The sequence below is a fragment of the Suncus etruscus genome, chromosome X (genome assembly GCF_024139225.1).
Source record: "Suncus etruscus isolate mSunEtr1 chromosome X, mSunEtr1.pri.cur, whole genome shotgun sequence".
Taxonomy (NCBI): domain Eukaryota; kingdom Metazoa; phylum Chordata; class Mammalia; order Eulipotyphla; family Soricidae; genus Suncus; species Suncus etruscus.
In genome coordinates, this window is record NC_064868.1 from 68865509 (window position 1) to 68891093 (window position 25585).

At 35.9% G+C, this 25585-nt stretch overlaps 1 protein-coding gene across 2 annotated transcripts in view; it reads right to left on the minus strand.

Moving 5' to 3' along the window:
* Positions 1-495: 495 nt before the first annotated feature.
* PCDH19 (protocadherin 19) overlaps positions 496-25585 on the minus strand; it is a 201433-nt gene continuing 176343 nt past the window's right edge. For both annotated transcript variants that reach the window (XM_049766591.1, XM_049766590.1), the window contains exon 5: positions 496-1426. In XM_049766591.1, coding sequence (XP_049622548.1) covers positions 840-1426 — 587 coding nt within the window. In that variant the 3' untranslated portion in view covers positions 496-839. The remainder of the gene's footprint in view (positions 1427-25585) is intronic.

The window sequence follows — 25585 nt, forward strand, 5'->3', positions numbered from 1 at the left end:
TCCTGCAATGATATATCATGAATCTGAGCAGAATATTGAAAAGCAGAAAAAGTACTTTGCAATGTGGTCATAAATCATTTATATGGGTAATTTTATGTGTGAATATACTTCAAGAACTTGTTTACACATGTGGTGTTGCTCTACCACTTTCCATCTTAGTTGTTTGCACTATGTTTTGACTGAATTTTTGTTGTTTATAATCAACCTCTAGAAGCCTTTTAACCTCACCACAGACATAGCAATTTGCAATATCAAATGCAAGAGCACAACTATCAAAAATTATTCTAAATTAAGGGTTATCCACAGCAAAGGAGTGTCGACAGATAGTATTCGAGCTTCAGAAGCAACTTTCTTGGGGCTATTACACATCATTGAACAGTACACATTATATGTTCATTAGCTTTTCTATTACTACAAAAACAATGAGCTTATTAAGGGTATCCAGAACTTGTATTTTTGTTTTGTTTTGATTTTTGGTTGATTTTTGGGTCTTTTTTTAATATAACCCTTTATAATTGATGGTAATCTATATTATCATTTGACATAGAAAAATAGAAATTCAAATACTTATACATAATACTTTTCACAAGTGAAATTGTTTTTGTGTTCCTAACACCAAGGCCCCAAGAACAACTCAACTAAAAGCAAATTTGCTCCATCTGAAAACTCCTGCTGCTTATTAAAAGGAGATGGATTGTCACAGAATGATAGACATTTATAAACAATACATTTAGGGAAAGCTCTAAAATAAAACCACTCGAGAATCAGCTATAAGTAAACAAGTAAAAATATTAGCTCCAGCTTTTTCACCGGTCAGTATAGTTTCTCTCTCTTCTGATTTAGAGTATGATATCCTTCAGATGCTTTACTCCAGGAGACTCTTTTTCAAGACACTCCTTGATAATAGGATTGACCTCAGACACGACAGTCTCACTATCGGCTTTACGGGGTTCAGCTTCAGAGGGTTGAGATGTGTCGTTGTTTAAATACTTCTCTATATCTCGGGCCAGAGGTGCCAGAGCAACAGTGAAAGATATAGGTTTGGTGGGCAGAGGGCTCTTGAGGTGCAAAGGGGAGGTGACAGGGCTAATAGCCTCACAGCCATTGCCTGCCTCCCGAATCACATCACTCACCTTAGGGCTACAAATGGGAATATCAACAGTCTTCTTGCCTTTCAGTGTGGGTCTTTCCTCAGCAAGGTGATCACTGACATCTTTTCCAAAGGTCGCAAAAGTCCTCTTGATGGGGCCGCAGTCATCATATGTCTCAGCATCAGCAGTAGTAGCTTCAATGGACAGTGCAATGATGTTCCTCATGTGCTCAGGGGACTTGGAGCTGGTGGTTATGGAGTTCCGAGGCATCCAGCACCTATCAGAATGACCAAGAATCCGGCATTCTTCCCTGCAATGTAATCCTTCATTCTGATCTGTTTGGAAAGAGTACAATGTCAATGACATCAGTTTATTTTCCTAGATACCATTGCTACTCTCAGAGTTCTAGTTTCTCAGATACCACCAGCTTCTCTGGGTATATCACTTTTAGATTGTCTTTTGAGAAAAATATAAAGAATTAGATTTGTTAAATCTTCTATATCTACACCTGTATACTTCCCTTTTTTAGTTTAATCAAGAAGTTACAAATAGGGGCCGGAGAAATAAGAAGTTACAAATAGGGGCCGGAGAAATAGCATGGAGGTAAGGCATTTGCCTTTCATGCAGAAGGTCAGTGGTTCGAATCCCGGCATCCCATATGGTCCCGTGAGCCTGCCAGGAGCGATTTCTGAGCATAGAGCCAGGAGTCACCCCTGAGCGATGCCAGGTGTGACCACCAAAAAAAAAAAAAAAAAAAAAGAAGTTACAAATATTTAAAACCGAGATTGTAACACAGTATTTGCAAAATCTCTCAAAAGATTAGTCTATTGAAGAGGTAGTTGGGCCACATCCAGGGTTTATTCCTCATTCCTTACTCAGGTACTACTCATGGCAGTGCTCTGGGAAACATATGGGGTACTCTGGATCAAACCTGGGCTGACTGTGTACAAGGCAAGTGTACTACCCATTCTACTATAATTTTGGCTCCTGAAAATACTATTCTTGATATCCTCAGTCTAAAAAACTCAATAAGTCACCCTCTGGGAGAAGAAAAAAGTAAAATCACTCAGTCCTCTAATAATTTGCATATAGTAATTATATGAGCTATAATGACATGGGATTTTTTGGCATTTTTGTGAATTGTGTTCATTGCTCTATATCATACAAGCAAAGACTTAAGTTTAAGAAACTATGACTATCAATGTTTGACCCTAGTTTAGGTAAGCTGTCTTTATTTTCTAAAATTTTTGCCAAGAGACTTTTGTATCACACAGTTGGAAACATTTATATCAATACAATTAAAGCAAAATAAGGTCTGCTATATTGCTTGATTTAATGTTTCTAATCATACAAAATACTAAAATATAATAAAAATAAATAAGTAGGATGATTTTTTATAGCACAAGTTTAGCTTGTAATCATAAATATAATGCAGAAGTATTACTCTTTGAAAATCCAAACTCAGATTAGTTAGGAAATTTAAACTTTTATTCCCTTGGCTACAACTGGCTGTGCTCAGGGGTTACTTGTGGCTCTGCACTCAGACATTACTCCTAGTAGGCTCAGGGAGTCATATGGAATTCTGGGGATCGAACTTGGGTCTGTCCCAACTTAGCCACATGCAAGACAAACACCTCACTGCTGTGATATTGTTCTGGTCCTAAATTAAGACTATTTTAACCTGTTCAAATCATAATAAAAACCTCATCAGAATATTAATAAAAATTGGCCAAATGTACAATAGATTACTTATAGAATTGGATAGAACGGATGGCAAGTTTGTGCTGCCTGGTGATGAAGGTTTAAGAATATTTTGTGGGGCCGGAGAGGTGGCGCTAGAGGTAAGGTGTCTGCCTTGCAAGCGCTAGCCAAGGAAGGACTGCGGTTTGATCCCCCGGGTCCCATATGGTCCCCCCAAGCCAGGGGCGATTTCTGAGCGTTTAGCCAGGAGTAACCTCTGAGCATCAAATGGGTGTGGCTCTCCAAAATAAAGAATATTTTGTATTGTTACAAATTGACTAACACAATGTTGGCCCTAGCTAAGGCAGTAATAAGCTAACAATTTGATTATTCCCTTTTATAAGCCTGTTTATAAAGTTATACCTTACTACATATTTTATGATATTATTGACATGAGCATAAACAAAGAAAATATAAAGCTCTAAAATCAACAGTTGTAGACATTATATGCATATTGCTATGTATAAATAAACAGACAAAAGCAGGTATCTTTAAATCAAATGTTTACATTGTTGGAGTGAACAATGAAATTAAAATTTGGTCTTCCCTGCTTCTAAAGTCATCCTGAGATATTTTTATTAAGTGTGTTAAGGAAAAGAGTGTATATGTCTGAAAGAATGATGTAAATATTGAGACTATGGATCTCTTGGTTTGGAACAAAGCAGATTATTTTAGAAAGAAAATAGATAAGGCTTCCTTAAACCATATAGACAATCGCAATCATAGGAGTCATGCTGAGAAAAATCTGAAAACCTATGACAATGACTAATATATGATAGATAAGTGATTATTTCAATTAGGTAAAGAATAAAATCTTATTTTATACAGATAATACTAATATTTTTGATGAAAACTCATAACATACTTCAGAATATGAAACTGACATCTCTACAGATGTGGGCACACAATGCAATTCCACATTATAAAAAGCCAAAGTGAAAAATCATACACCCAAAGTAAAAAATTTGATGCAACTATCATCTTGGGATTTGCAAAAACTTCAAAGTTCAAGGGGAAGAGAACATCCAAGAGTCTGTTGAGTTTATATATATATGTTCAGCAATGGTGGTCATCCTTTACAGTTAATTAAAGATTGTACATATTATCTCAAACACCTTAACGATCATAGAAAATATGTCAGCACTAAAATAGTTCCATGTAGAAGCTAGAGGAGCAATGTCTACCTCTTCAGAAATTATCTAAAATTAATGACGTAGAAAGAGTTAAGACTTCTAGTTCCAGAGAGTCCAAGTAGTTATTTCTAAGGAGCAGCCACCTATAAGTAGGCTATGTACAAATTTAGGAAGCTTCTTGAATTGTACATACATATTTATATTTAGATAAGCTATATACATAAATAAGTCTGTATCACTTCATAAATATGTGATAAAATCTATCATGGCAATGCTGATTAAAAACTAAATATTGAAATTTTAACATGCATATAATAAAGCAATGACTTTTCATTTTTCTTGTATTTTTATTAATTTTTATTTAAGTAAATTATTTATTGAATCACTGTGTGATACACAGTTACAAAGATGTGCATGATTGAAATTCAGTCATACAATATCCAATACCCATCCCTTCACCAGTGAACATTTCTGGCCATTAATGTCCCCATTTCCCCCACAAACTCCCCCTTCCTTTTCCCCTTCCTAACTCTATAGCAGAAATTTTCTTCTATCTCACCGCCCATCTTCCATTTTTATTCCTTTTATACACTGTGCTTTGTAATTTTGTTGTTGAAGAGGTATAATAAAAATCAATTTATCTCCCTTCTGAACCCAGTACTTGTCTAGAGTGATCATTTCCAACTTTTATCTTCATAGCGGTTCCTTCTCAAGCCACTATCTGTGACAAGCTTCCTACCATAGACTGGCCCTACTGACAGTTTTCTCTATTGTTTTAGGAACTTTCACCATAATATCTTGTTTTTGTATGCACCACAAATGAGCTCAATCATTCAGTAAGTACCCTCTCATTCTGACACATTTTTCTTAGTATAATACTCTCCATATCTATCTATCATAAACAAATTTCATTACTTAATTTTGATGAATACCTGTAGTGTTCTACTGTGTAGAGGTACCACAGTTTCTTATGTATTCATCTGTGCTTGAGCACTTGAGTTATTTCCAGTATTTCCAATACTACTGTAAGTATTGCTTCAATGAGTATAGGTGTGCAGAAGGCTTTTATGCATTGTTAAAAACAACTCATAATTGTCCTGATTTAACCTATATGAAATCTATGCATCAGGGTCAAATATAATAAACTTTCTACCAAGTATTAAATATATAATATTTAGAATAGAGATCACTTAGATTAAGACTGGTAGTGTATCTGCTGATAACTACAATTTCTAGAATTATATTAGGTTGTTGGAATTACTGGTCTTCATTCTATTCAGGATAATTCTTCTTTGCTGGTGCTTATCATTCATTGAATTAAAGCACCTTTTGGATTGGTCCTCTACCCTACCTGTTCTCTACCCCCATAGTGTGGTCTTTTGCTTCCCAATAAAAATCCTGGGTCTCAGGGAGAAACTGCTTGCGGTTCTTTTTTCCACAACTGAGTTATTTGCATGCTGGCCATAGTGTTAGGAATGGAAAGCTTGTGATGGAATCTTCCTGGACCTGTATCATTCCTTTCAACTTTGTGTGAATTATTCTCTGTGTCTGTGTTTGTTCCCAGACCCATGTCTCCACAACTCCTTGGGATTGGGCCTGAGACTTCTGCTTGGTTTTGTTTGAAGAAGAGAAAAGTAATATTTGTTATTTTATATTTTTCTTTATGGACTAGATATATTCATTAATAAACAGTATCAATTTTATTATAGATAGGAAAGTAGAAAAATATAATTTTATAGAGTAAAGATATATCCTCACTTTACTACACCTGAAATTACTTTATATCAGAGAACAATAAGCTTCCCACTTGCTTAAGACATTGATTTCTAAGTCTTTTTATCTGGAACATGCATCACAATGCATGATGTGGGTTTTGTTGTTATATTATATAGCTTAGTGTTCTAGGGTCTGTTCTGATGGCGTTTAGGGAATATGAGTTCATTGCATATGCATAATCTCTTTCAGTCATCTTCCTGGCCCATGGTTTGTTCTCATTTTTTGTTATAGTAGAGACCAGGGAACCTTAATAACTATTTATACTGATTTTTATTATCTATGAAGTTTTCAAATTCAAATTTATCTGAAAGTCCTTTCATGATTTTTTTTGGTATTTGGGTCACACCCGGCAGCGCTCAGGGGTTACTCCTGGCTTCATGCTCAGAAATTACTCCTGGCGGGCTCAGGGGACCATATGGGATGCCGGGATTTGAACCAATGACCTTCTGCATGAAAGGCAAACGTCTTATCTCCATGCTATCTCTCCGGCCCCCTTTCATGATTTCTTAAAGTAGATCTCATGGCACTCATATGTTGCAATTACATGTTTATATGTGCATTCTAAGTGAACAAAGAACATAACTGACTTGTCTTCAATATCTACAGACCCTTGCAAGACGTTAATCCATCAGAAATTTGGTACTAAGTAAGAGCTTACCTAAATGAAATATGTGTAGGTAATAATGGTAGCAAAGGAACAAATAATCTTGGCTGATAAAACTGGTACTCTATTACTGATATAATTCCTACTTGTCAAAAATGTATTCTATATAATAAAACATTTGATTAAACAGTATATATTGGGCCAGAGTAATAGTGCAGTGGTTAGGGCATTTGCTTTGCACATGGCTGACTTGGGTTTGATCCTAAGCATCACATAAGGTCCCTAAGCAATACTAGAAGTGATCTCTGAGCTCAGACATAGAAGCCATGAGCACCATAGGATATGGCTCAAATAAAGCAATATAATTAATGTGAAAATTAACAAGTAAACTGTAACTTTGTTGGAGGGAATAAAGTAATATATAATATTTGAGAAATATTAAAGCCAATATTTCTTACAGAGTCATCTGTCTGTGTGCGGTTTCCTATACACTGAGAGGAGATCTAAAATATAGATAGCCATTTATAAACATCTTGGCCTGAGAGTTGTCAATCCTAATAGCAGTTAATGGGGTTTATGCCTTAACTAATTACAAATAGACAGAAGAGTTTATGATTCAAATTCAGGTGCTTGTCTTGGTATCAAACTAAAATGCTATTAATTCCTACATAAGATAAAAAAACATTAAAAATTGACCTGTGGGCATATGATGAGACTTTTAAATGTACTGCAAATACTGAATTTCTAGCAAAATTAATAAAAAGTAATATAGCAAACAGTTATGTCAGGGAATTACAAAAGTAATAAATTATACTAGAAAAAAGCTTGTTAAAATTTAATGCCCACAAAGAAATCAGAATAAAGACCACAAATCCTGTTTATAAGCAAAAGGATATCAGAGTAGAAATAAGGTCATAAGATAAAGGGAAGAAGTGAAACTATAAGGAAGGACAAATGATAGATGAATAAAAGGAAAGAAAGAAAAGAGCAAGACAATTATTTTCTAAAATTTATAGAAGCCATATTTTTATCTTTTTGACATCTGAAGATTTCTCTTGATGTTTATATACAATTTGAAAATATCAAAAAGAGTTAAATAGACTTTTAAATCATGCTTTCTTTGATTCTTCCCAGACTATGATTCTTAAAAAAATGTACACTAACTTTAGCAGAATACAAAAATTTGAGAGGAAAATATGGAACTCTGTAATATATTCGATGAAATAACAGCAATGAACAAATATTTCCAGAGTTTCAGGAACAAAAGTACTAAAGTACCCTGTAACTTCTAGTGTGACCAGTATGAGTCAGAAATTATATTTAAACAGCATCTTGTCTTTCTTACTTCTGCTATTTCTTTCAGTATTTTTCTGTGTCATTTTAGTTTCTCCCTAATGCTTTCTTTTAGCACTTGACAACTAATTAACAACTCTTCCTAAAATACTGTGGCTCAATAGATAGTAAGCAGAAAAGTATGGTGCCACAACTGTGATTAGCATTCAAAACACCTATAAGAATAAAATGGGAATAAACAGTCAATATGAGATTATGTACATGGTATTAAAGAAAAAATAGCAGTATGGATTACCACAGGTTGACCAAGGTGGTGTCTGATAACGTGGAGAGCACCAAAAGATAACTAGCTTCTGAGGAACATTACCAGAATATTAAAAAAAAATCTCATCATCCTCTTCCAATTTAATTGTTCATATTCTTGGACAGAATAAGGAAATGCTTACCCACCTAACTTTGTTAACAAGGTATAAAAGAAGTAGTGAGTCTGATTTTCTCTGGAATTCTTCTTTAAAAGGGTTTCTCTAAATTATCTGGGAGTTTCCATGTCTTTCTTATTCATTAACAAAGTATTTTCTGAATTTAGCCACTTGATGTCTGGTCTCTAGCTTTCAAACTTAAATGCTGAGAAAAAGAAAATAAATATCTGCATCTGTTATAACAGTATCTGCCAAGATACCAAAGGAGAGTTAGCTAAAAACTTTTACTTGTAAATTGAAGAAAATTTCCACATTTCCATTCAAATGTGGGGCAAAATGATATAGCCAACGGTAAAGAAGGAAACAAGAAAACTCAGCCTTGATTAGCAAAACTAGGCACTTTCAGGCTAGTTATTTAAATCTCAGAAATTCTCTGGAGACTAGAGATAATGTACAGGGCTTAGGAACTTTCTTTAATTTCTTTTAATTTCTTTAATGTGGATGATATAAATAATTTCTGAGCACTGTTAGGATTGGCCCCATCATACACAAATTTCAGAAATTTTGTAAAGTTTTAGTCTTACATTGGGCTATAAATAATAGTTAAAATGCCTGATGAACCCCAATCTTTGTTTTGAATTACAAGTCTTTTGCAGTTATATTTAAGTTACATAGTAATAGTGAATTAGGGCCATTCCCACCACCAATGTTGTCCTTTGTCCACCCCTGTTCCCAGCATAAATCTCATACCTCCCCCTTTGAATCCTAGACTGCAAGTATAACAGGTCCCCTTTTTATATAATTTGTAGATTGGATATCTTTATTCTGTTGTCATTGACTTTGAGTTTGGTGTTTAGGTCTGATCATTTTTTTCCCACTAAATATACACGTGACTGTTCGATCCTGGTATCCATTTTCCACCACCACCACCACCCCCATTTTATGAGGCAAAACAAGATGGTTCAAACTCTGTGGTTCTGTTTGGAAAAAGAAAAGAAAGCTGGGAGAAGTCTGTCTAGGAGCTATCAATATCAATTTAAGAGAAGGGAAAGAAAAAAAAACAGGCAATGACAATAAAAAATACAACAGCAACAATAATATCTAAAACAACAAAAAGAGGGGAAAGGAGGGCTGATGTGGCAATATTTTGGGTCTTTTTTTTTGCATTATCACGGTAAGTATTGGGAAAATTAGAAGGGGAATTCCCTTGGCCTAAAAGATACTGGTTTTCTTTACCCTTGAAGCATACTATCTATCATGGGAATGACTACCGCCTCTGGACATGCATTATTGAACCTCAAGGTCCTTTTATGATTCCAGGAAACGTTCTGCTAAGTTGAAGTTGATAAGATAAATTCTCTGTAATTAGAGATCTTGGTATTTGCACAGGTCATAGGATGAATCTAGGACAGAGTCTTTCTTTATGGTTCTAGAAGTTCTGCTCCGTCATGGTTGTTGTAGTTAGTCTTCTGTAATTGGTGATCTTGGTTTTTTCATAGATTCTAGGCTGAAGCCCAAGGTGGAGTGTAGTAAAACAGCCCTTAGGATGGGCTTGGATGAAGGTGGATTGATGGAAGGACCTTTCTCTGCCATCCCAGGCCACGTGGCTCTGCAACCCCCTTCAGCCGGCGGGTATCTGGGTCCAGGAAAGTGGCCGGTATAGAACTCACTCACAGGCAGGCTTCCAGAGAGATAACATCTTTATTGACCCTGGCCAACGTGTGTGGCCTATATCATAACCATTTAAGCACATGCCATTCTTTTTGCCAGAGCTGGGAGCAGGCTGCAAAAGGACTCTCTCTTCGCCTAGCCTTTTACATCCTAACCTTCTTGTCTGTGTAGATTATTATTTGCTGTGGATAAATATTACCAAGATCTCCCATTGAAAGAGGGCAAGGGGGTGGGAATTAATTTCTCATTCTGGGAACTATTTGTGGATTCACAAACACCCATCAAAGGATTTAACAGCACAGATTCACAGCAATGAAGTCTTACTTATGGTTCCAGAAGTTTTGTTCAGTTGTGGTTGTCAAAGACAGACCACTGGGGCCTGGAGAGATAGCACAGCGGCGTTTGCCTTGCAAGCAGCCGATCCAGGACCAAAGGTGGTTGGTTCGAATCCCGGTGTCCCATATGGTTCCCCATGCCTGCCAGGAGCTATTTCTGAGCAGACAGCCAGGAGTAACCCCTGAGCATCGCCGGGTGTGGCCCAAAAACCAAAAAAAAAAAGAAAAGTCAGACCACTGGAGTTAGAGATATTGGTTTTTATTTTTTTTTACAAATCCTAGGCCCAAGCCTAGACTAGGGTCTTTCTTATGGGTCACAGGAAGAGTTGTACTCAATAGCGGTTGCCAAAGTCAGACTTCTGTGATTAGTGGTCTTGGTTTTTGCACACATCAAAGGATCCAGTGTCTTCTGACTTCATCTTACTGTTAGGTGATGAGGTAGGCAACCTACACTTAGATCAAGTTGTTGCTGTTTCTTCCTCGTCAGAATGTCATATCAATCTGGCGCAAGTTGGTGCCATAGAGGTATTAGGAACTCCTGGGGATGAGGTGGGGTTTGATTCCTGGTGCTGTTGCAGGGACCTGTGTCCATTCTATGGTTGGGATCTGGGTTTCGGTGTTTTGGATGGTCACTGTTGAACTACATGAAGTCTAAGTCTGAATCCCCATGATAATTGTTCAAGGTGGGAGGCGCCCCTTATAATAAAATTTATGGAGAACCCCAATCTTATCCAACCCAGACCGATTGACAGATCTGCATTACTTTAATATTCCACCTAATATTTTGCCTCTATGCCCCCAAATGACAACTAGATTTATCTCTTATTCAGTCAATTCACCTGGAGTTCACTTAATTTACTGTAACATGAAAATAGATTTTAAAAACTGTATCTCTTTTAGAGTATAAATAATTGAATTGTCTTCAATAGGAGATAAGTGCTGAGCCAGTAAAAAAGATAAAATTAAAACACACTGAAATATAAATGCTAAAGAATTTAATATCTATGGTAGGTTGAAGTATGACATGTATAGTAATATGATCCAAATTGCAATTTGGGCAATTACAATAGTTCCTGGAATTTTCTTTATGTTGTTCTGGAGTTCAAATAAATTCATTGTATAAAGAAAAGAATTCAAGTTTAAATAAATATCACTGGTGTGGATGTAGCAGTAGTAAGGAATAAAACAAAAAGTTTCCTGGAAAATAGAGAGTAAGAAATAAAGAGATCAAAACAGTGAATAAAATAAGCAGATATTACATAGCCAGGAAACTGTATTTTTGAATTTAGTGGTGGAGAAAATTATCTGAAAATCTGGCCTTCAATGAGCTATTTAGAAAACTTTTGATAAAAATATTTACATATAAATAATGAAGTCACACAGAAAACAAGATAAATATCCCCAGTAAGGAGCAACATTAAAAAATACTGCAACAAAGAACACAGTGGCATCATTTTCAAAAGTTGTGTTCTAAGATGTCCAGCAAATTAAATCTCTTAACTTATATTCAATGATCACCTCAACATCTAGTCACTACTATATAAAGACAAATTGAACAAATTGGTAAGCTATGTATGGGATTAATACAGTCTCACAGTAGTTATACTATTGGGAAGATACACATTTGAAGGTCAGTATTTCCTAAAGTGGGCAAAAGCACCAAAAATATTCAGGGGACTCTAAATCAGTAGTATCCTCAAACAGTAGTGGACTTAGTGGCAATTAGATGTTCCTTAAAGAATATCATATATTTTCAGGAGGTGCTGAGTGATTTTTTTAAATGGTTGTAGTAATCTAAATAAAATTGGAGTATGTGTGCTTTAAGTAATGCTTATAAACAGCACTAATCATAAAGTTATTGACAATTCGATTTCACTTATTTCCTAGAAAATACAAAAATCGATAAGATATTATCTTCTTGGAAGGGGAAAATTCACTTTTAAACTATTGATAGGATTCTGTGTATTGTACAGAATAGACAGAGAGAATGGTACAAATAAAAATGATACAGAATATAAGAGGAGACAGATTTTTTTAGACAAGATAAATTTTCCTTTTCTAAAGAACATGTAAACTTGGAGAAAAAACATAAAGAAACATTTATGTATCTTTGTTACAGTGCAAAGAGATAAGGATTTCTTCTAGTCAATGAACCCCAACACAAAATGTACAAACAACATACTGCAAGGATGGCAATGAGAAACAAAACACAGAATTATACCATACCAAGAGAATGAAGATGGAAACTCTGTAGACCCAACAGTTACCAACAACCTTTAAGCCTCTCAGATAAAGACCTTAGGAAAAAATTATGGAGGTTGTTTAAAGAACTCAAAGAAAGTGTGGAACAAACCAAATTAGCTACAGCTAAAACCAAGAAGAAATGTAATTGGAAATGAGAAAACTTCAAAGTAAAATAAAAGTTTGGAAAAATTTGGTAGGCAAAATTAAAAACCCACAGAAAGCTCTTAACAGCAGATGAATAGCTGCAGAGGACAGAATAAGTGAGATGAGAAATGAGCAACATAACTCCTCCATACAACTGAAGAAGCTAGAAAATAGCCTTAAAATAAATAAACAGAAAATAGAAAAGATCCTTAAAAAAGTGAACAGCTGACAATAGAACTCTGGGATAAAAATCTATAGAACAAATGAATCATTGGTGCCCCAGAGGCCAAGGAAGAATACTCCATGATGAATCAACAGTCAAGAGCACCATTGCTTAGAAGTATTCAGAACTGAATGGTGCATGAAACCACATCCTGGATGTCTGAAGAGTACCAGCTAAAAGAGATACAAAGAAAAGCATCCCAAGGCACATCTAGGTCACAATAATAAAAACAAAGATAGTTATAGAATAGTAAAAACAAATAGATCAAAGGGAGAAATTACAGATGAAGAAGCATCCTTAAAATTTAGAGCAGTTTTATCACAAGGAAGTCCCAAGGTTCAAAGGCAGTGGTGGAATATAATGACAAAACTCAACTAGATGAACATTTCATCAAGAATACATCACCCAGACAGACTTACATTCAGGTTTGAATGAAGGATACACAGCTACATGGATAAACAAAAGCTCAGAAGCTTTACAGACTCAAAACCATCTGTAGAGGAACTGAAGATTAGAATTTAAGCAAAGTCGACCCAACAAACACACAGAACTCCTACAAAAAGATGAAAATAAAATCCTATGACAATATTCTCTCTCAATGCCAGTGGACAAAATGAAAAACAGTGTAAAAATACATCAAAATTGAATCCATCATTTTGCTGCCTGCAAGAAACATATGAATAATCAGAGCAAGTATAGATTCAAATTTGTATGTTGAAAGAAAAATATCCAAACAAACAACTCCTTTTAAAAGGCTTGGTGGCCATACTAATATAAGATGAAACATAATTTAGGCTTAAAAAAGGTTATAAGAGACAGGGATGGACAATTTTTAATAGTCAAGGAATGTTTACACCAGGAAAAATTAAATTCCTAAAAATATGCACCTACTGAGGGGACAGGAAATATTTTAAATAATTGCTGGTAGATATAAAAAAATATAGATAGCAACACAATGATAGTGGGAGACTTCTTGATAGGTAAACAAGGCTAATACTTAATAAGAATAGACTGGCCCTGAAAGAAGAAATGGGAGTGGTTTTAGTATATATGTATATACATATATATGTATGATATATGTCACACACATATATGTATGTTTAGTATATATATACTAAATATATAATATATGGCTCTCCATACTCAGAAAGCTAAACATTTTTATCCAATGCACATAGGATGGAACACTATCCAGGATAGAACACATGTTGGTCCATAAAACATACCTCCATCAAATCATGAGAATAAAAATTGTAATGATTATCTTCTGACTACACTGAAAATAGAAGTGAATTACAAACATACACATAGAAAAATACTTTAATACATGGAAATTAAACAGCTCACTACTGAACAAACAGTGAGTGGGTCAGAGAAAAATTCAAGTGGAAATCAAAATATTCCATTAAACAAATGACAATGAAGACATGAATTATCAGAATATGTGGGATACTGCAAAAGCAGTAGGAAAAAGAAAATATATATCTTAACAAGTATTCACAAGGAATGAAGAAAGGGACTACATAAATATCTTAATGGCACATCTTAAATTGGAAAAGGAACAACAAAGTGAAGCAAAATAGATGGAAGGAAATAATAAATTTAGAGCAGAAATCCAAAAAGCAATCCAAAAGATCAATTGAAATTAATATTTTGTTTTTTGAAAAAATATACAAGATCAATAAACCATTAGAAAGACTTATAAAGAAAGGGAGAAAAAACTTAATAAATAGAATCAAAATTAAATGGAAGATTTTACCATAGATATTATGAAAATTCAAACAGTAATCAGAGATTAGGTAGAGAAACCTTATGCGCCAACACAAGAGAACCTAGAAGAAATAGATGAATTCTTGGACTCCTATAACTAACAAAGGTTGAAATAGGATGATTTGGAATATCAGAACAGACCTATCACTATTGAGGAAATTGAAATGGTAACCAAAGGCTTCCCCAAAACAAGAGCCCAGGCCCAGAAAGATTCACTAATGAATTCTTTCAAATCTTTAAAAAGATTCTACTGCCAATCATTTTCTGGCTCTTCCAGAAAAATTAAGAAAGCAGAAATATTCACAAATAGTTTCTGGAAGCGAACATTAATTACCCTGATACCCAAAGGAGATAGAGATACTACAACAATAGAGAGTAACAGGCCAATAACCTTGATGAACACAGATGCAAAAATTCTTAAAAAATTCTAGCTAATAGGATCCAACAGCTCATCGAGAAGGTAATACACTATAACCAATTAGGTTTAATTCTAAAGATACAAGAATGTTATAACAAACACAAATCAATTAATACAATACACCATATAAACAACAGGAAAAATAAAAAATATGATTTAATCAATACATGCAGAGAAATTATTTGGAAAGGTCCAAAACCCATTCATGATAAAAACTCACAAGAAGATTGGTATGAAAGGAACTTTCCTCAATGCAGTCAAGGCCATTTGTTGCCTGGTTTAGGGAATACATAAAAGTCATTCCTCTATGATCTGGCAGAAGACAAGGTTGCACATTCTAGCCACTTCTATTCAACAGATTAGTAGAAATAATTGCCATCAGTCAGGCAAGGAAAAGATATCAAGGGCATCCAGATATGAAATAAAAAAGTCAAGTATCACTGCAGATCACATGATTCTATACTTAGAAAATCCTAAAAACTCTAGCAAAAAAGCTTATAGAAACTATAGTTTTGTGTAGTAATGTGTCAGACTACAAAATTAACATACAAAAATATATGGCATTGTTATATACAAATAAAGAGGAGAATGAGACATTATAAAAACAATCCCTAAAAAATCTGGAATTGCCATATTAATTTCAGATGACACAGACTTTAGACTTAAAAAGTTATAAGGGACAAGGATGGACATTCCCTAATAATTTGTACAACACGAAGAAATCACACTCCTAAACATATATGCACCTAATGAGGAACCAACAAATTTTTTAAACATCTATAGAAAAACTGGAATTGAATATCAATAATGACACAATAATATTGTGAGACTTCAACAGAGCTTTGTCACCACTCGATAGGTAAACCAGGCTGAAATTAACAAGAATATACTATCACAGAAAAAAGCAATGGAAGACATTACATATTATATATATAATATATAGGGTTCTCCACACCCAGACAACTGAACACACATTCTTATCCAATAGTTCATTCTCTGAAATAAACCACGTGCTAGCCCATAAAACATACCTACATAAAATAGACAACAGACATTGTACAAACTAACTTCTTGGACCATGATGCACTGAAATTAGAAGTGAATAACAAGCGAATAACAAGCAGACACAAAGGAAAAAAATTAACACCTGTAAATTAAACAGCTCACTATTGAACAACCAGTGGGTCAGATATGAAATCAAAGAGGAAATTAAAAGATTACTGTAAGCAAACAAGAATGAAGTTACAAATGATCAGAAGCTGTGGGACACAGCAAAAACTGTACTAAGAGGAATATTTATATTTTTGCAAGCATCCATCAGGAAGGAAGAGGGGGCCTGGTTTTCTTTTAAAAGAAAAAAAGTACATTTCCCCCTAAATTTCACTACTTGGACACTTTGAGTAAACTTGATGGGGCAAAAGTACAGTAGAGTTTTGTTCATTAGTCTATGTGGTTGTTTCAAAGTGACTTCTCTTTCCTTGAGTAAAGATGTTGGTCTAGGGAGGATTTTTTTTGCCTTGAGGATAAGACAGAACAGCTTCCTACGACATAGGAAATCCGCATTTGCTTCGCTTTGTTTCCAGAGTGATAGCAAACTGCCATCTTCAAAAAAAAAAACACAAAAAAACCCTAAAGTAGGTGGCTCTGTTTGGAGATGGGGAGTGGCTATGTGGGTATTAGGGTCTCCTGTGAAGCAGATTCTGAATATTTGCTGAAGGGTCAGCTTTAAGGCAAGTAAGAATAGAGGCAAACCTGTATAATCGTCCAAGTTGACCCAGAAACATTCCTTCTGTGGACACTTATGGTGTTAGGGGCTAAATGCTAGAAATGAAAATTAGAGTAGTCTTCATGCATTAGAGTCAAGACTGGTGCTGCTCCTCCTTCCCCAGCTGACCTGTCAACAGGGGATGTGACAATACTGGGCAGAAAAATACTACCTGGTAGACAAATGTTCACTTGATTTCTTTGGTCTCAGTTGATCCCAAATTTGGGTTTCAAACAAACATTAAAACCTCAACTTAGGATTTTTATTTAGACTTGTCACTGCCTTAATGTTACCATATCTATTTAAGTCTTCCCAGTGAAGTAAAATGCACGTTTGTTTATTGGTTTTGCAAATAGACAGGCAGGACTCTATGGCTTTAAATTTATTTATTTGTTTTGTTTTGGGGATGTTGGTGAATAAGGCCACTAGTTCTTTAAAGAAAAAAGTGAGCATGTAACTTTTCTTCATGTTAAAACTGTTTCTCTACCAAACATTGGCTACCTGAATTGTTCAAAGCTTATTTATAAAAGCTGAAAGTTATTGATTAAAGAGAAAAAACAATCCTATTCACAATTGTGCCTCAGAAAAATATCCTAGAATCAACTTATAAAGAGATGAAAGACCTGTACAAAGAAATCTACAAAACACTTCTTCAAGAAATAAGAGGACACAAGAAAATGGAGACATATACCCTGTTCATGGATTGGGAGGTTTAACATCTTCAAAATGTAATACCTCCCAAAGCACTGTACAGATTTAATAAAATCTCTATATGGATAATTTATGATATATTTCAAAGAAGTGGATCAAACAGTCCTGAAATTTATTTGCACAGTAAAATCCCATAAATAGCTAAAACAATCCTTAGGAAAAACAAGGTGGGAGGCATCACTTTACCCAATTTTAAATTATACTATAAATCAATAGTCATTCAAAAAGCTTTGTATTGGAAAAAATACAAAACCTCAGATCAATGTAATAGTGTTGACTATTCAGAAACTGACCCCAATTTACAATAAATTATTTGATGATAAAGGGGCAAGGTATACAAAGTGGATCAAGGAAACCTCTTCAACAAGTACTGTTGTGATAACTACATGCAGAAAATGGAACTCACAACTTTCTTTAGGGATCTAAAACAGATCTAAAAAAACCTTCTCATTAAAGACATAAAAGAGAGCTCAGCCATTTCACAATACAAACATGTCAAAGAAAAAATGCATTAAAGACGTGAATATCAGACCTGATGGTTCATGTACATAGAATGAACCATTGGCAAAACACTCCACGAGACTAAGGGCATCTTTAAGGAAGTCCATGCAAGTAAAAGCAAAGATAAACAAATAAGACTACATTAAACCAAAATTATTCTGCACTTCAAAGGAAGCATTTGACTAGTATACTAAGGATATCCATGGAATGAGAGAAACAATTCTCCCAAACCCATCTAATAAGGGGTTAATATCTAAGATATATACTGTACTGACAGAACTTAACAAGAACAAAAATCATCTAATTCCATCAATAATTGGGGAGAAAACTGAACATACATTTGCTCAAAGAAAAAATACAGGTGGCCAAAAGACACATGAAAAAATGTTTAACATCAATCATCAAGCAGATGTAAATCAAAACAACAATGAGGTGTCATCTCACAAGAGACTGGCTCATATCACAAAGAATATTTACAACAAGTGCTGGGGTAGATGGAGAGATAGGGAATCTCATTCACTGCTGGTGGTCCAGCCTTTCTGGAAACAATATGAATATTCCTCAAAAAAAAAAAAAGAAAGAAATTGAGCTACCATATGATGTCACAATACCACTCCTAGTTTTTTACCCAAAAAATACTAAACAGAAAAATTTCCCGCACTTCTATGATCATCACAAGACCATTTACCATAACCAGAAATCAAAAACAACCCAAATACTCAACAAATGATGAATGGCTAAAGAAACAGTGGTATAGCTACATAATATAATATTATGCAGCTGTTAGAAAAAGAAAGCTATGACATTTGCTAAAAATGGATGGACATAGAAATTATTATACTTAGTGATATGAGTTAGAGGTTGAGGATTATACATAGAAAAATCTCATTCATTTGTGGGATATAAGAAAAAATATACAATCTGGCAATAATATGCAGAGACAATAAAGATGAATATCAGGTGAACCAGTCCATGGTAGGAAGCTTGCTACAAAGAGCAGAGAGTGCAGTTAGAGTAGAGTAGGGTCTACTGTGACAGTCATAGTTGAAACATATCACTCCAGACAAGAACAGTGTGATGATAGGGGATAAAGTGATATGCATGGAGAGAGAGAGAGAGAGAGAGAGAGAGAGGGAGAGAGAGAGGGAGAGGGAGAGAGAGAGAGAGAGAGAGAGAGAGAGAGAGAGAGAGAGAGAGGGAGAGAGGGAGGGAGAGGGAGAGAGAGAGGGAGAGAGAAGAAAAGTGCCTGCTACAGAGACTGAAGAGAGTAGCGTGTGGGAGAAAAATGGAGGAAACCGGCTCGTTGAAAAGTTGTACGGTGGAAGGTTGGTGTACATTCTATGACTGAAACCCAACTATAAACATTTTTGTAACCATGGTGCTTAATTCAAGCAATTATAAAGAATACAAATATAATGATAATAGGGGAACTGAATCAGGGCTTTAGGAACTGGACACAATAACCATTAGTACATGGTTCTTAACGGTAATATTTCTGGATATTTTTAGATGTTGTTCTAGTATTTCTCTAAGCATGCTGCATTTTATTCTGTTGCAAAACAAGACATAGATATACATTTAGTGTACATTTAAGTATGTCTCAGGAAATACCATGACTTTCAGAGGGCTACCCTATTTATGCTTATGTATATTGTAAGTAGGAATACCAATGAAAAAAATATCAAGTCGATTTGCTCAAGTCTTTTTTATTTATTACATAAATAACTCAGCATGTTTTTCTTTCTTTCTTTTTTATTTTTTGGATTTTGGTTTTTGGTTTTTGGATCACACCCGGCAGCACTCAGGGGCTACTCCTGGCTCTATACTCAGAAATTGCACCCCGGCAGGCTCGGGGAACCATATGGGATGCCGGTATTCAAACCACCGTCCTGCATGCAAGGCAAACGCCTTATATCTCTCCGGTCCCAATATTTAAGAAAAACATGTGGATGGGGCCGGAGAGATATCATGGAGGTAAGGCGTTTGCCTTCCATGCAGAAGGACGGTGGTTCGAATCCCGGCATCCCATAAGGTCCCCCGAACCTGCCAGGAGCAATTTCTGAGTGTAGAGCCAGGAGTAGCCCCTGAGCGCTGCCGGGTGTGACCCAAAAACCAATATATATATGCAATAGAATGGATTCTTACATGGACTGTTATGACCTCACTAAATATTTTTTTTCACATATCTCTAGCAGAAATGAAATCTGTATTGAGTTATAAATTATGAGAGGTTAAGTCCATGTTTACAATATAGCTAAAATATCAAAGATCTTTTAATCAAAGATGATCAAAGATTAACTTACATCAAGAAATTAATTTCTGACTGTGAAATGAGCAACATAAACCAGAAAGCAGAACGGGAAATTCTGGAAGCACCTCACAAGCATCTAAAAATTATGACATATATATGACATATATATGTCCTATGAAAAGGACAAATAGTATACATGTATGTTACAGAATACTAATAAGAATTAAAATAGTTCTGTCATCTTAGGAAATAAAAGATTCACAATAAAAAAGCATTTTAAATATCTCATGGAAGCTAATAAATTTTATAGCAATTTTTATCATTCCTCACTGCAACGAAGAAAAGCTTAGTTCTAGAGAAATTAAAGTGTATATATACACTTATATATATGTGTGTATATACATTATATATACATACATACATATATATACATATATATATATAGTCTTAAAAGTATCTATTAAGGGGCTGGAGGGATAGAACAGCTGTAGGACGTTTTCCTTGCATGCGGCTGACTCAATCCCCAGCCTCCCATATAGTCCCCCAAGTCAGTAGCGATTTCTTTTTTTGGGGGGGGGGCACGCCCATTTGATGCTCAGTGGTTACTCCTGACTAAGCGCTCAGAAATTGCCCCTGGCTTGGAGGGACCATATGGGATGCCGGGGGATCAAACCGCGGTCCTTCCTTGGCTAGCACTTACAAGGCAGACACCTTACCTCTAGCGCCACCTCGCCGGCCCCGCAGGAGCGATTTCTGAGTGCAGAGCCAGAAGTAACCCGTGAGCATTACCGGGTGTGGCCCAAAAAACAAACAAACAAAAAAAGAATCTATTCAAATATTACTTTTACATGTTGAAAGTCCTTTTAATTTTATAACGATGAAGACTAAAGTGGTTAAAGATAAAAGAGGGGAAAGAAAGGAAGGAATGGAATGAAAAGTGTAGAAATAAAGATGGGTGATGAAGATAGTGAAAAAGAGAATAATACAGAATGAAGTACATAAAAATACAATATAGAGCACTAAAAGTAGAAGAGTAATAAGTTAGTTAATAAACCCTTGTTACAAAATGGGTCAAAATAAACATAAATTGGATGTAATTATGTCACTAAGATATGGCCCTATTTTAATGCTGGATTTTTTAATAATATGAGTAATTTTAAAAATTAAAGGAATGTGGGGCTGGTGAGGTGGCGCTAGAGGTAAGGTGTCTGCCTTGTCAAGCACTAGCCAAGGAAGGACCACGGTTCGATTCCCCGGCGTCCCACATGGTCCCCCCAAGCCAGGGGCAATTTCTGAGCGCTTAGCCAGAAGTAACCCCTGAGCATCAAACAGGTGTGGCCCGAAAAACAAACAAAATTAAAGGAATGAGATTTCACCTCCTACATTTATTTATTATTATCCATATTTCAAAATAAATGCTCTTTAATTTTTTCTCTTTCTCTTGAAATTAGGTATAGTTGTTCCTTTTCTGATTGCCCACTTAAACATACTTGTATAACAAAGATAATTGTATTTTTAGGGCATGGCCTAAAAAGCAGTTGGTCAAACTCAGACCAAAGCAAATTCACCTATTTTCTGAAGAACCTTGATAATTCAAAGTCACTCAGCACTTTCTCTCACTGCTCTTATAAAGAAAAGTCTTTGACATTTTAAGCACACAGCAGTACCAATTATGAATATGATTTTTTAAATTTCAGTTTACATGTTTAAATTTTAATATTACTAACATAACTCAGTTCACAATAGTGTTACAATTTACACTTTAAATGTACAATGTTACTGTACCACACTATCACGAAAGTACCCCAAATAATCCATGCCATCCCTAACCCTAACTCTGCACCCCTAATCCTAATCCTAACCACATTCCTACCTGCCCGCCTCCTTGGTGATTTCAATTCTACTGTCAAATTCCAAGGTTTTATTTTTTAAATACTGTTAATCCTCTTATGTTATTTATTTGCTACATATGAGTGAGATATTCTAGAATTTGCCCTTATCCCTATGACATGTGTTACTCAACATGACACTCTCTAGTTTCATCCAAGTTTTAGGGAAAGGACAAAATTTTTCTAAAGAAATATACTAAAAATTGGCTGAGTACATGCTTTGCCTCTTGGAGGCCCAGGTTTAACACCCAGCACCAAATAGTCCCTTAAGCATTTCTGGGAACAACCATTAAACAAAGAGTTCAGGACGGATCGTTAGCACCAGCCGCAATGGCTGTAAAAATATGTAACATAATAGAAATCCCACAAAGTATAGCATTTCTATCTGAAGCAATAAGGAAGTCACATCTGAGTTATTTTCAGAGTTGGCTGGAACTTTGGATACAAGAGTAGTAGAAAACTTTTAAATCAAGATAATCTGATATAAGACTTTGACAAAGTCCTAGAAAATTCAATGTATGTGGCAATGTATATTAATTTTTCATTATGGCTACAAAATTATCAGAAATGTAGATTCAAGCACAAACATAACCCCAACACCACCAGTCTGAATATGCATTCCCATTCACAAGATCAAAGTATGGAGTAGATAGCAATTTAATTGCACCAAGTAAGCGAATAAGAGGATTACGAGAAAAAATCTCTTGAAAATTTAAATGCCCTATTCTTTAGAAAAATATTGTATCTTTACATCTTTAGAATAATATTCTTTAACCCAAACACTGTATTGATGAACTCCAGTTGTACTTCATTTATGATTGTTGGTTATACCAGGCTCTCAGCAATGTGTCTCGATAAAGCAAAAATATGTTTTGCTGCAGAATCCCTGGATAGTTTAGTCCTACTAGTGCTATTTACATATGACAAGACTTCGTATAGACATTTTTTGATTGGAGGAGCCGTCTCTCAAACTACGGTCAGGTGGTCCAGTTCCAGAATTCAATGCCTTGTGTAGGATCCTGTGGTATCAGGTATTCTGGCCATCCCAGAAGTACTCAGTGACTTCCAGGGCAACACCAGGCAATGCTAAGAGGATCAGATATCTATTATATCACACCGCAGAGACTGGCACACATCACACACACACACACACACACACACACACACACACAGAAAAAAAGAACAACCACTGCTGGTGTGAATGTGGGGAGAAAGGAACTCTCATTCACTGCTGGTGCTTAAGTAAATAAATTATTGTTAAAGAAACAACAAATAACATAAAAGGATCAGGTATCAAATTGATCCACATGCAAAGCATGCATCTTCACCCTTCTATATTCTATATCTGTCTCCTAGTGTAGAGATTTTAAATAAAAACCTGCTCATTTATTAAAACATGACAATAGTTATTCTTTTTTTGGGAGGCGTTGGGCCACACCCGATGATGCTCAGGAGTTACTCCTGGATATGCACTGAGAAATAGCTCCTGGCTTGGGGGAACATATGGGACGCTGGGGGATCAAACTGCAGTTTATCCTAGGCTAGCGCTGGCAATGCAGATGCCTTACCGCTTGCGCCACCGCTCCAGCCCCATTAGTTATTCTCAATAATATCTATATTTAGGCATAGGTAGTTATTTGTCTGTTCTCATGTTCCAGATCATGTACAAGGAGTAGAAAATTATTGGAAAGAATTGAGGTCAAAGTAGAATTATATTGTACATCTTCCTTGCTGCCACTCTACTGTCATTAATCTCATACACAAACACACACACCACTGAATTATAAGGTCATCATACATTCTGAATAGATGCTCATAGAACACTAATACAAACACTTAATGGTTTTTTGTTTTGTTTCTTTGGGTCACACCCGGTGACGCTCAGGGGTTACTCCTGGTTGTGCATTCAGAAATTGCTCCTGGCTCAGGGGACCATATGGACACTGGGGGATCGAATCACGGTCCATCCTAGGTTAGTGCTGGCAAGGCAGACACCTTACTGCTCCGCGCCACTGCTCCAGCCCCATATGGTTTTATTCTCCTGTGAAAGCATTGTTCTAACCTTTCAACTTTTGCAAACCATAAAGTTTATACTTTCATTATTCATTCCAATACTAAAGTAAGTATTATTTCAATAAAAAATAACTCATGACAACATTTTATTAAAAATGGTAAAATAGACTCTTTGAAATTAGTCTAATTCTTTGTGTCATGGTTAATAAAAAGCAACAATTGAACAGAGTACTTGAACAATATTTTTGTATGGCTCCACAGACTGAGCAATACAAAATGTATTTTATAATTTTTATTTTGAACATATTGGCTTACAATCTTTCACAGTAGTATTTTATGTACATATTAACATTGAATCAAGGGAATTCCCGTCACCAAATTTGTCCTCCCTCCACCCCCATTCCCTTCCTGCAACCTATATCCCCCACCATAACCTCCCGGGCTGCTAGAGTAAGTGGTCTCCTCTGTGTCTAGCTTACTACTAGTGATCATATATCTGTTTGGTCCTGGTATCCTCCCTTGTTTCCCTCTCTATTTGAGAGGCAGAGCTAGATAGTTAAGAGTTATGTGGTTTTGTTTGAAGGAAAGGGTAAAAAATCGAATAGGCTGAAAATGGGTGGAGTCCTTCTAGAGGCTTTCAACCTCAGTTTGAGAGAGGACAGGAAAATGGTAATTGAAACTCTGCAACAATACAGAAAGAAATATCAAACAAAATATCCAGTGAGCACTACAGCAATAAAGACAAGCACCACACAATAGTCTCGGTCCTGAAATCAAACCATGTCAGAGTGTAAAAAAGAAAGAGAAAAATAAAGACAAAATATATTTTTACATGCTTTAATATTATCAGCAATCTTCCCTTCAGGCCATCTGTGTTTATGCAGAGAATTGAGACTGATGCATGGAAGGAACTAAATTCCTCTTCTGGGAGCTAGAAACTTCAACCACTATGGAGAGCAGCAAGGCTCCATGCCGAAGGCCTTTTTTCCAAGTTTAGGGGAGGCTGCATGGCTCCAGCATCCCCAACAGCCCTCTTTCTCCTTCCTCCTGGACTCTGGGCCAATCCCTGAGCACCTGCCCAGGGTGCCAGCGAGGTGGGTGCCGGGGAAGAGTTTAAAGGGGACTCCAGGCCTTCCCCAACCCCCACCCTCCAGAAGGCCTGTTTTCCAAGTTTAGGGGAGGCTGCGGGGCTCCGGCATTCCCCCAACAACCTTCTTTCTCCTTCCTCCTGGACTCTGGGCCAATCCCCGAGCGCCTGACCAGGGTGCCAGCGAGGTGGGTGCCGGGGAAGAGTTTAAAGGGGACCCAAGGCCTTCCCCAACCCCCACCCTGAAGAAGAGGGGCGGGTTTGAGGAAGTTGCTGGTAACTTTCCTTCACACTAATCCCCATTCTCAAACCATGTGGGGCGATCACCCCCACGTATAAAGTTTATATAGTTTAATAGGTTATCATAGAGTTTAATATAAGTTTGCATTGTACAGAATGTAATATACTGTCCTTCACCCCTTGGCTCACTACCTTACAGGCTCATTTCTAGTCCTTTACCCACTCATCCCACCACCTATTACCCCACATTTAACCCTTTTACCTTCA